This window comes from Peromyscus maniculatus, chromosome 6 (genome assembly GCF_049852395.1).
Source record: "Peromyscus maniculatus bairdii isolate BWxNUB_F1_BW_parent chromosome 6, HU_Pman_BW_mat_3.1, whole genome shotgun sequence".
In the NCBI taxonomy this organism is placed as follows: domain Eukaryota; kingdom Metazoa; phylum Chordata; class Mammalia; order Rodentia; family Cricetidae; genus Peromyscus; species Peromyscus maniculatus.
This window is the reverse complement of record NC_134857.1, coordinates 78,021,632-78,034,825: the sequence shown is the minus strand read 5'-3', so window position 1 is coordinate 78,034,825 and position 13,194 is coordinate 78,021,632. Positions and strand designations below refer to the sequence as shown.

Genomic DNA, 13,194 nt, shown 5'->3' with positions numbered 1-13,194 from the left:
AGAGAGAGAGAGAGAGAGAGAGAGAGAGAGAGAGAGAGAGAGACAGAGAGAGACAGAGAGAGACAGAGAGAGAGAGAGAAGTGGAAAAGAGAAGGAAAGGAAAGAAAAAGAAAAAAGTTGCAGCCCTTCAGTTTCCCCGTTCAGTTGGTCAGAAATGTCCTCTTTCCCCAGGTCTCCTCTCGCTAAATATGGTAATTAAATTCCAGTGGTACTTAAGCATTCATACAGCCTGGAATGACTCCGAAGCAAACACTTGAGACCGGCAAGGCTTCAGCACAGGGCTGTGCAACTGGAGCACTGCGTGTCAAAAGCAGTGGGGTGTCCTAAGAACACACAAGCTTGCAAAAAGCAATCTACTCCTCTTTATTGCAACATTCTTCAGCGACAACACTGATGGCTTCCCCGCTGCGCACACAGCTCAGGCACCGGGGCAGTGGGAGGCTGGAGGGAGGGATGGAAGAAACAGGTGGCGTCCGCAGGGAGCCAAAACAACAGGTTGCTTCAGTCAATTCCGGCCCACAACTAATCAATTTGCTGAGGGGAGAGGGGAGGGAACCTTAGTCATCCTGTTGTCTGGCTGAACTAACTGCCCTGACCACTGTCCAGGCTTACCAGTTAGGTCAAAGTGTCAGGATTAGCAGTGAGTGGCAGACAGGATGCTAGTTCAGAGCATTATATGCTTCAATTTTTTTTTTTTTTTTTTTTTTTTTTTGGTTTTTCGAGGCAGGGTTTCTCTGTGTAGCTTTGCGCCTTTCTTGGAACTCGCTTTGGAGACCAGGCTGGCCTCGAACTCACAGAGATCCGCCTGGCTCTGCCTCCCGAGTGCTGGGATTTTATAAAGGCGTGCGCCACCACCGCCCGGCTTGCTTCAAATTTTTGGATAGCAGGAGAGACAGCACAGTAGTAGAGTAACATACCATTTTCCTCCAAGATCTTTTTTTCATAACGTATTACAGGAAATGTATGTTTCCTTGGTGCATATAATTAGCAACATGTTATTATATGATAAAGTCAGATCCTCATTTTAAAACACCAACCAGGCAATGGTAATCCATGTTTATAAATCCACCTCTAAGGAGACGGTGGCAGGAGGATCCAGAGTTCAAAACTAGCCTCCACTACCTAGTGAGTTTGAGGTCAGCCTAGCTGCACAAAACTGTTTCAAAAATCAGAACTAAACACCACCACCAAAATGAACTTTAAAGTAGTTATAGAAGCCAGGTGTAGTGGAACAGGCCTTTAATCCCAGCACTGGGGGAGTGGGGGGGGGGTGCGGTGGACACAGAGGCAGGCGGATCCTGTGAGGCCAGTCTGGTCTACAAAGCAAGTTCCAGGACAGCTAAGGCTGTTACACAAAGAAACCCTGTCTCGAAAAAACAAAAACACAAAACAAAACAAAAGTGGCTATAAAATACTACTTCATGTACATATTTTTAGAATTGGCCAAAACCACAAACACACCTTTAATCCCCGCAGAGCCAAAGAGGATCTCTGAATTCCAGTCCAGCCTGGACTACACAGTAAGAAAGTTGATCAAGACCTTTAGAATCACAAAAATGAAAAAAAAAAACAAAAACAAAAAAAAAAAAAACTTATCAAAGGAAAATAACTTACACCAGATTTGATACTGTGTACTTTTTTGTTTGCTTTGCTTCTTAGCTGGGTCTTACGTTGCATTCGGAGGAGCAGAAAGAGAGGTTTGGATCTGCGGGTCTACTGTGGTGCTGGCCATTGAAGCCAGGGCCCCACGCATGCTAAGCATGGGCCCCACTCCACTGCATCCCAGCCCTTATGTGGGGTAAATTGATAGGCATACTGAAGGATGAACACCCTTAATACTTAAAGAACTTTTTCAGATCAGACATATTGAAACATTCATGGGTAAAAGACACAGTTGGGTAAACTAACAAACAGAAAGGGAAAAAAAAAAGGCATTATAAATGTTCACCAAGATGCTTTTTAAAATTATATTACTCCAACAAGAGATGAGGCAGGATTCACATTTACCAGGTAATAAAGAGTTATTTAATGAAACCGAGTATTGGCAATGGCTGGGAACACTGGCAGCTTCATATTCTGCTGAGGCAAGTATAACTGGGTCAAACTCTATGAAAATCAACATAGCAGTGTGTCTTAAAAACTTCGGGATTCCAGTAGAAGACAAATGGCTGCTTTCTACGATTTGTTTTTTATGTGCACGCGTGTTGTACCTCCATGTACATCTATACAGCATGTGTATGCTGGGCCCCCAGAGGTCAGAAGAAGGTACTGGACCCCTTGGGACTAGAGCTACAGGTGGTTGTGAACCACCTGATGTTAGGCGCTGGGAATTGAACCCAGGTCCTCTGGAAGAGCAGCCAGCACTCTTAACCCCAAGCCATCTCTCCAGTCCCTTCAAGAATGTTCATCACAGCATTCTTGATAATTATGCTACCTAGAAACTAAGGATGGATTTCCACAAAAATGAAGGATAGTAGACCCTTAAGACAGGACAGCATGTAGCCTTTGAAGCCATATTCTTAAAGGAGACATAGAAACATGGGGGAAATGTTCACATTAATTTTATTGGTACAGGAGATGATAAAACTATATGTATGTGAAAATCCCAATCCAAGTTTTATAATAGACATTGAATATGAGAAAAGCACCTGTAAGCCATCAAAATGTTAACCACAAGTTTAGCTGAGAATGATGGGATTCCTGGATGTGTTCATGTCCCCATTGTTTAAAGACCTCCTCCCTTACTTTTTAGATGCCACTCTCTTAGATATAAGATTCCCAAAGAGCCTCCTCCTGCATGCAGATGACTCTTATCTGTACATGGGATAGGAGAGGAGAGGTTGGACCCAACCAAATTTGCAGCCAAAAGAGGGATGTCAAAGCACATGAACCTATTCTTTAGAGTATTATTTAATCACCAGAATCAAATTTATGAAAACACTTTAAACAGGAAACTGCTTGTATAGTGAATGCATATATCTCTGAAAATGTATAGTATAGTAACTTTTAAATGCATAGTAGCTTTTGAAATCTAAGGGTAACAAAATACATGTATGCATGCCAAAAAAAGGCTGTGATGACGGCATTTTTCTGATTGCTCAAACATACCTAAAGAGTTCTCGATGTGACTACTTTTAAAATCACATATACACACAAAATCTTGTAAAGGTGCCAGGGAAAATCAACACAGTATAAATATGAGTTAATTATGTGTAAACATAAGGAATAATTCTGTTGCTATGTAAACCTACCTGAGTGGAACTGTTACAATGTTTGTTTTTAGTTACAACCATTTTCCTCACTAGTTAGGAAGTGTGTCCCAAGGAAGGACTTGAAGTGGTTACTCGCTTTATTTGGGAGGACAGGGAGTGAGATGGGGTCTTCCTATGTGGCCCATGCTACCCTGTCCTCATGGCGGCTCTTCTGCCTCGGCCTCCAGAGTGTTGGGATTTGGTAAGCAACAGCATACTCAACTGCTGCTTGCTTTAAATAGAAACATGATGACCAAAACTTGGGTTGGGCATACAATATGGTCTTTTTCCTTCAAATCTTCATAAAGATTTGGAAGTGTTTTAAATGTTGCAAGAAAGTAAATCTCTTTCATGTGTCCCACTTAAAGAAGAGCCAGCGAATGAACAGCCATTGTTCATTGCAAAGAAAAATATATAAAAATTAATAAGCAAGACAGCATGTCCTGAAACCTCAATGAGATTTGGCATTTTCCAAACAAATGTATCTGAGAGCAGAGAAAAACCCAAGGCTCCCCGCAGCACCATCCCCTTGGAGGAGTTAACCCATCAACACCTCCCAAGTACAGAACATTCAATAAGGGGACACCAAGTCTGCCACCAGTCAAGAATTCTCCTGCTAGGGAGACCCTGGAAATGCTTGTGACCGAAACGCTATCCCGAATCTTCTCACAGAGAGAAAGGGGAGGAGGAGGAGGAGGACACAGAATGAAAGGAAGCAAAACCACACAATCTAAAGATACACCTGCCTCTGAAAAAGGCCTTATGCTTGAGAAGACAACCACAGCTGTGTGTTCAACACCTTATCTGGCAAGCAAAACTGTATTTAAAGGGGGTGCTATTTGTTAAACGAAGACGTATTATTAAGGAGACAATATCTCCTTAATATCTGACTCCCATCAAGATCTGCTCGGCGTGTTTTCCTTACCTCACAAAACACACATACTTTCTTCATGTGAACGAACACGGCGTGAGTGGGAGAGTTACTCTTACCCCAGAAACAGGTTCTGCAACACCACACACCCAACCTGTCTTTGTGTGGCAACCAGTCCATCCTGGCATGATGTGCGTCTGATATATTCAAAGAACCCAGAGTTACTGCTCGGTTGCCAACAACCTGTGGAAGGAACTGACTTTGAGACCAGAAGCCTCTCTAGACAGGTCTCCAGGGAACTAACAGTACTTCAATCCACTGGAAGATGGGCCCCCCCAGCCCTCCGTGCCTGGCTGAAAGACCAAAGGCATCCACTCAGCCGAGGTCACCGCTCCACAGTTCCGGAGGCCAGAGGCCAGTGAGACCACCACCTGCAACGACCAAGACCTCGTTCAGTCTCTCCTGCCACCACAGGAGGGTTTGCGGAGCTGGAAGAACAGGGTTTCGCCAAGACAAGTAAAACAGGGTGAGGGCCATGTCAGCGTGATTAATCAATGCCACCTGCAGCGGCGGCGACTCGGGGTGTGTCCACACCACACACTCCCTGTGATGAGAAGCTCTTTCAGCCACTGCCACCGAGAACTGGATCTTCTTCCATGGGAGACAGTTTCCACCCTCATGTGTCCCGTGGCAAGCCTGCCATGCCAGGCTGAGGACACAGGGCTTTCTCACCGCAAACCCACTAGCAGCCACCACAACATGTGCCAGTTTTATATCCACACCCCCCACCAGACAAGAGGGTCTTTGTCTTCTCCCCACTTTTTTTCCCCTATCTTACAACACAGAAAGGCAGCTAGCAGACGGTACAAAATAGCAGAGTCGCCTCCCCCTCAACCCCCTGGGGCGGGGGGAGCTGGGGCTGCTGTTCTCTAGTTAAATATCAGGTCCTGGGGTGTACCCCCCCACCCCACTGCTCTCTGTCACCCCGACTGCAAAAAAACCTGCTTTCAGGGAGGGCGGGTAAATGGCTGGATGGCTTTCATACTATCACGTACCCATCTGTCTTATCCCCACGATGGTGTCAGACCTGGGGGGACGACCCTAACTTCCACTCTGGATGCCGTTGCCACACACCTGAAGACAAAATCCCCTGCACTGCTTGCTCCAGGGTGCCAAGGGAAACACAAATTAAGCCCGACGACACACCCCAAACTCTAACAGAGCACCCATCTTAGAGCCCACAGTCTTCAGAGAACTGTAGACAACCGTCCCCCGGTCCCCTAGAACTGCAGGCCGATTACAACGGCTGAACTGATGATCCCTTCGGTCTTCCGGCCAGGCGATGAGGGCCTGGGTCCCTCTTGCAGTGCACGGGAGTCCAGCTCCCTGGAGGCCTGCCTAGGGCAGTTTCTGGTCTCAAGTCAGTTCCTTCTACAGGTTGTTGGCAACTGAGCAGTAACTCTGAGTTCTTGGACGACGGCGGCCAAACACAGTGATTGAAAATGGACACAATCACTGCCTTGCTCACTCGAGCTCTCAAAGCCCCTCTGTGTTTCCTCACTCTTCCTTTGAAGGCCACGACGGTCAATGCCACACAGGTAATAATCCCTTCAAAAGGGGAAGGAAGGGAAGGGGCGGTTGACAGCAAGCCGGCCTCCAGTGCCAGGAACAGTGTGCAGCCTGATCTATCAGAGCCAAAGGACAACCTTCTACTCCCAAAGCCGCTTCCTTCTTTCCATCAAAGGCGGGAGGTAACGTGAAGTGCCATGGGAAAAGAACAATCCTGGCCCTTCTTGCAGAATGTTCTGTTCAAGGGGCTTTGATTCTTCCGTTATTCTCCTTGTTCCCTCCATGTGTCAGAACATCCCAACCTGCCCCAAATCAGTACTGTCAGCAGAATGACCGGTCAGTGGCTTGTTCCTCTAACCCAACACTTAGGAAACGAAGCCCAAGGAACTGTAAGTTCAAGGCCAGCCTGGAATACACAGTGAGTTCCAGGCCGACCTGGGCTACAGAATAAGACTCTCTCTCAAAAAAACACAGGACTGCCTGAAATGAGTGTCTTTGTCTTTCTTTACGCTGATGTCCCTCGAGGGACATCAGCTATGCGTTCACAGGTTAACCAAACAGATATCCTCCAAGGAAGCATTAATCACACAGGCTAAAGGCAGTACTGACTGTGAAACCCCTGTGCATTCTGGTATCTGAGTAACACTAAAGGAGGGGAGACCGCCATCTAACACATATGTTATACATACATCAGCCCTAAGACATACGATACTTCACAGATTGGCTTTTAAAAAACAAGGCAACTTTATTAGCCTTTTAGTGATAACAGAGTATTACCTTCTCTTTCAGGCCATCACTGAGGAACATATAGGCATGTTTATGGGTATGTTTGTGTGACTGTGGGTCATGTGTGCCTCAGTGCCCCTGGCAAATGGCATCAGGTCCCCCTGGAGCTGGAGTTACAGGCAGTCATGAGCCACCTGACAGGTGCTGGGGACCAAACTTGTGTCCTGTGGAAGAGCACTCTCAACCCCTGCCCCATCTCTCCACCCTCATCTACCTTACTCATTGAGAAAGGACCTCTCACTAAACCTGGAGTTCACTGTTTCAGCCGGACTGGTTGGCCAGCGAACTCCCAGGATCCTCCTGTCTCTGCCCCCCCAACCCCGGCTCTGGAATTACAAATATACATCACCGAGGCTGCTTAGTATGTGAATGCTAGGGATCCAAACTCAGGTCCCTTTGCTTGTACAGCAGGGCCTCTACCCACTGAGCCATCTCCCAGGCCCTAGTCCGACAATGACTTGAACATACAAATTCCCAGTGGTAACTCTAGACCCATGGAGTCAGACTACCCAAGACAATCATGGGGGTTTTTGTTTTGTTGTTTTCATAAGAGGGGTCAGGGAGATTGCTGGACAAATTCTTTCCTCCCCCAAAGGTCTATCTTGGAAGGGAGGTATGAACGCATAGGGCTAAGGCAGTTCACCTGAACGGCCATCCTCGACAAGATCCTACTCATGTTTTTCACAGGTTCCACTCCTTTTATGGACAAGTGAGTGTCAGTGAAGGGTACACAGCCACCCCTTTTAGACCCCCTGTCACCCATACAGAGCTCAGGGCTGTGAGGGACAAATTCCAGAGATGATAGCAATGAGTGGAAATCAAAAAAGGGCAGCAACCTGTTGAGTAAGAATTAGAGGAGGTCCAAGAATGACCGCCCTACCTCTTGACAGCAGACACAAGCGTGCTGCCCCTTTGCCAGGATGCCAGAAGAGACCAGATCAACACAGGATAAACAGAAACACCAGGGAGCTTTCACATCCCCATCAGCACAGACAACAAAGAGGAAAACTTGACCCACCCCGTAAGTAAAAACAGGGCTTAGCACAATGCCAGGTATGACGTGATGGTACAGACTGTAACCCAGCCCTCCAGAGGCTGACACAGGACGACCAAGAGTTCAAAGCTAGCCCTGGCTTAGAAGGCAGCAAACAGTGTAAGCTGTAGACCCAATGATCTTCCAACGGATACTCAGTCTTCAAGGGAGAAGGTGTGGAGACACCGGACTCGTCAGCTGCTCTCCCACAAAAAGCCCCAGAGAAGCCAAGCAAGACACAAGTGCCCAACCAGACCTTCTGCTCAAGTGGATCTGCACTCTGGGCACACGCTGTCAAAGTCCCATAGGACAGAAAAGGATTGTGTGGGGGGCAGGGCACCTCCCTCGAGCAGCAGGATCTGCGTCAGAGACCAACAACACGTGGTTGTCTCAAATACTCACTCATCGTGTCTTATCCTTTGAGGGGTGGGTTATTTTGTTGTTATTGTTTGTTTGATTCAGTTTGGCAGTGACATTCCATAAATAGATTGTATATATATATATATATATATATATATATATATATATATATATACATATATATATATATATATATACATATATATATATATACACACATACATACATATCACTAAAAGTACAATATTATTAAGATGGTACGAAAAGTTTAGGATGAAAAGCCTCAAAACTATCAAAACAAACCTAACTTCAAAGGAAAATATACTATTCCAAAAATGAACCCAAGCTGTCCCCCAAATGGATGGCTTCCATAGTAGGGTAAATCTGAACAAAGCCACAGCAACCAGAGTGCTGGTTGGTGGCCGCAATGCAGGGACCAGGAGAGGTTGAGGCAAGAGTGGATGCCACAGCCTCCAAGTGAGATTCCAAACTCAAAATAACCTTTTCAACAGCAGAAATGATCAGAAAAGAACACACACACACACACACACACACACACACACACACACACACACACAGTCAAAAGGAAGGCTAAATAGAACATCTGGGAAAGTGAAAATCTTGGTTTTTCCCCAGATGTAAGGTAACCAAAGACTTTTGCAAATACCATTTAAAAGCCATCCAGGAAGACTAGAGTGGTCTACAATAAAAAAGAGACTGAAAGTTACTTGTTCAAATGAGCAAGTCTTTACTAGGTGCCAATGAGATGCCAAGGCACCATGCCAGGTAAAGGATAGGGGTATGGGCATCAGAACAGAGACTCAAATGCAAGGGCACAATGCGATCCCTCCAGCATACGCTAACAGTAAGTACTTGGGGATGCATCTCTGTGTGTGTAAGTTCATGTGTGCAGGAGATGCAAGCAGTATGGAGGAGGGTGAACCCTGGAGAAAGGAATTATAGTCACAGCTCTGTAACCCGCCTTGTGATCGGTGACAAAGTCCACGAGAGTAGATGACCAAAACAGGGGCTCCCCTGCAAGGTCACCGCATCAATTAATAACAGGCCTGGAGGAGCCTTTAGGTCTTCTGGCTCCCAGCTTAGTGGCCTGACTAAAATGGACACATCCAGGGGATGGTGCAGAGGACGGTGCAAGATGGAGGGAATTTTTGGTCTCAAGCCATTTGGAAAGAAAGAGAAGACAGGAGCGAAAGCATCTAGAAAGTTCAGGAGAGGGGACAGAGCTATGAAGAAAGGAAACAGTTACATATGGACTGTAACTACAACGTAAGAATACATTCTCATCCAAATCATGCCCTAGAGAGGGTGTGTGTGTGTGTGTGTGTGTGTGCGCGCGCATGTATTTCTGGAAAAATCTACAAGGAATTCAAAAACAGTATGTATATTTGAAGAGGACTCTGTGACAGAGAGGGGCAGAGTGTGATATCATCCAAACACATAAAGCCCTTTTAAAAAGGCAGTTGTGCCCAAGAAGGAATGAAATACAGTCTACGGCTCTCATGCTAGGAATTTCTGAATTCCTTGAGAGTCAGAAGGGTTAATCGCTGGAATGGCTGGCTAAAACTAGGTTCAATGTGGAAATTATTAAAATCTAGGAGGCACGATCCCATATACATCCTGAAGGCAGATAAAGTGGAATTAATCCGTGATTGCCCCACCAGGTCACGATGCCAGAAATCAATTGTATTTTTTTTTTTTTTTTTTTTTTTTGATTACAGATTCTCAGATCTACTGTGTCAGAATCCCAGGGCACTGAGGGTAAAAACCACTCCAGTGGGTCTGCTACAGCCAGGACAAGGAGCTCTGTCCCACCACAATGGAAGGGGCATGGAGGAGGGTCACTAGGAATGGCAGAGAGTGGGAACCAGATGAATGCAAATTTTGTGGGCAAAATAAAATTTCTGTGGGTGTGCTATTTTTAAGATGTATTGTAAGGCTGCTCTCAGGCGTCCAAGCATATCCCACTGCACTCAGAAATTCTTTCAAGGTCCTGAGGTCAGTGACAACCCAGGTGAGCCAAGGCTGCTTCTCTGAACAATAACAAAGCCACAGAGAAGGCAGAAAGAAAGACACCACCAAGACACCGGTATTTTTTTTAACATCATAAAACAAGAGATCCTGCCACCAATCCACCTCCCCTCCCCTCAAGGGGGAAAAATGGGAAATAGTTATGGGGTAAATTTCATCTCCACCCTAAAGGGGGAAACGCTCATGGTAGGGATTCACCTGAGAAGACATCTAGATGACAGTAAAACCAGGGGGTCACACCCACAGAAGAGCAAAAAGAAAACCAGAAGGGGTGGTCCAGGATAGCTGTCCAGACCATCAGACAGATGAGCTGACAGTTCCTTGCTGTAGGAACCAGTGATGATTAAATTAACAACTGGCCACAAGCCAAACACGGGAGCACCCAAAAGTCAGGGAGGGAGAGTTATAATTGGTACCTTGGCAAAACAGACCATAATAGATCGGGAAGATTCACTGCTAGACTCTGGGAAGATTTAAGATTGGTGCCAACGATGGGCTCTTTAATCTCTTCTATGACAATAGTTTAGCATCTAAAGAACATCTAAAATTCAAAATGCCTAAATCCTGTCGCTGGAGCCAACTGGACTCACACTCAACCTGAGCCCCAGAAAAGATAATCAGTAACAGCAGTGGCTCACAGGAGCAGAAGTGGGGGACCACATGAGTCCAACACGCTGGGGCTCAAAAGGAAGGCAAGCCCATGTCACAGTGTCACCCATTTCTGTCATCAGTCTTAGCATGCATGTTTGCAAATCACTTTACAGTCCTATTTATTAGTCCCTGCAATAATCTATTTTTTAAAAAAAAAAAAAGTTATGCTTTTAATCCTGTTTCATAAGGGAAGAGACACAGGTCATGAAGACTAAAGTTACTATTTTACTAAGTAAAACCCAAGTCATGGTGGACCAAGGATTGTAATCCTCAGAAAAATCACACTAATTATACACCTCTGGACCCTAATTCTACACTTAGGGCCAACAGCTTCACTCAAAGAAAAGGGCAAGGCGAAAATGCCACCACTGGTGAGTTTTTAGTAAAAGTTTCAGAAACTGTTCATCCTCACAAAGCCTCCCGGCTCGCTTCTGAAAACCTAGGGACCCAGCAATGTAAGACACTTGAACTTCCCAAAAAGTATCTGGTTGTTGCTGAACAACCCAGCACTGTTTGCAGGTGATAAATAATCAAGTCCTGCTCAGAACATCTGCGATTGGCATGTCAGCTGCCTGTTACAATGAACAAAGACCGTATTTTTCTGAAACTCACCCTTTCTCTGAAAAGATGTACCAGGGTGTTTTTTCTGAAAGTTAACTCTTCTTGAGCAAAGGGAGGCCCCTTCCAGTTCAACAGACATGTTGTACAAGGTAAACTCCACTGGAAGCGCAGACTTCATTCAGAAAGACTAACACGCTACGCTGAAAGGACTTTCTGAACATCTTTTAAGCGCTACAGGTTTAATATACATTCTTTTAATTAATCCTATTAGCTGGGTAATTTCATCCCCATTTTATTGGTGAGTTAATACAGTAGATTTGAATCCAGGATTACAGAGCTAGGCTCCAAAGCCCAAGTTCTTTCCATACAACATTCCAAAGAAATGTAAAAAAATCTAAAGATGTGGGTGGGGTAGGTAAAGTATGATTCGATTTCCTTTCCTGGCTCACACCGTGTTAGCGAGGCTGCACGGAATATCCAACCATACATAACCAGCCTTTCTAAGCAGGCACTCTGGATCAACGTCTCCACTTTTCCTCGCCTACCCCTGCCCCACCCCCAACGGTGCCAAAAGAGCAACAAGCTGCTGCCAGGTTGGAGGAGTTGGGGATTGTCACACCACATTCCTGGGGCTGGACGCACACTGGAACCGCAGCAAGAGCTCCGCGCCTCGGAAAGAATAACAGCAGTTGAGATTTTCAATCATGTGGCTCAGCACGCTGCCACACCAGTTCCCCCACTGCTGCCTCCACCTCTCCAAGACCTGAGCCCCACGCCCAACTCCTCCCTGGGACAGACCGATCGATCCGGGTGTCAAAAGCCGGGCGCGCCGCAAGCCCTTGCCGCCCTCCCGGCCACACTAGCACCTCGGGCCGCTCGCTGCTCGCCCGGGACCCCGCAAACGCGGAACCGGAGACGCTACGCGACGCCAAGATTCGAGGCCCGAACCGGGCAGCTTAGCGGGCGCAGCCCGCGGAGCGCAGAGACAGAGGGATGGTCTCCCGGGTGCCCGGTACTCACCGCGCGCGGGGCCCGCGCCGCACAGCCAGAGCCACAGCAGCGCCCGCAACGCGGCGGGACGCAGAGAGGGCATCTTCGCGGCCGCCGCCCGCGCAGATCCGCATGGGGAGCGGGTCCCGACCAGGAGCCCCGCTCTCGCGTGCGCTACCCTGTCCCCGCGGCTCGCCAAGTCCCCGAGCTCCCGCTGCGTCGCCCCGGCACTCCGCGCAGTCAGGCCGCCGCCCGAAGTTTGGCTGAAAGTTTCTGGCTGCGCGGCGCGGTGCGGCAGGGCGGCTCGCGTGTCCTTCCGCCTCGGCCTCCTCCCACCACGAGGCTCCGCCCCCGCCGCCGCGGCCGCGCGCCCAGGGGTTTCCCGCAGAAAGAAGCGCCGGCCGGCCGCGCGCGGAGGGATCTGCGCGAGCAGCACACGGCAGTCGGCCCTCCCGGCCCGCCCGGCTGAGCTCCGAGCAGGGGGTGGCTGAAGCGCCCAACATCAAACGCTGCTGGTGTTTGCCGGGATCCTGAACTTGTAGGGAGAGGCAGACCTCATGCTCCGTACACCTACACACTCCTTGGTTGGTTAGAGGAATGAGGGAGAGCAGAGGCAGGGCTGTCAAAGGAGGGCGGGGGGGGGCAAAGGCGCCAAAGTCCACTTAAGAGGACATTATTCCTTGAGATGCTCTGTAGGGCTCGTTCGTTCGTTCGTCTGTCCGTCCATCCACCTACCCGTCTTTAGTTCGTTTAATGAACTTCGTGTAGCAAAGGGCACTTTGCTACACGAAGAGAATTTGGGGGGGGGGGCTTCCATGGGACAGGTATCATGACAGCGGGAGCTCGAAACGCGAGTCAAAGGTGTAGAAAATGTTAAGAAGAGCCAAGTATACGCTCTGTAACCTATCAATACCTGAGAGTTGAGAGCAACCTAAATGCCCCACCCTTGGGGACCAGATGAATAATGCATAATTATACGTGAAGTGCATACAACAGTTGAAAACACCATCCTCATATACGTCAACCTTAAAACCAAAATGACGATGAAAACACAAATTGCAGAGGGACGCTCT

General features: G+C 47.5%; 1 protein-coding gene across 1 annotated transcript in view; it reads right to left on the bottom strand.

The window, feature by feature from the left end:
- Positions 1 to 12,446, bottom strand: part of Notch2 (notch receptor 2) — a 144,331-nt gene extending 131,885 nt beyond the window's left edge. The window contains exon 1 of the mRNA XM_076574653.1: positions 12,152 to 12,446. Coding sequence (XP_076430768.1) covers positions 12,152 to 12,224 — 73 coding nt within the window. The 5' untranslated portion in view covers positions 12,225 to 12,446. The remainder of the gene's footprint in view (positions 1 to 12,151) is intronic.
- Positions 12,447 to 13,194: the final 748 nt, after the last annotated feature.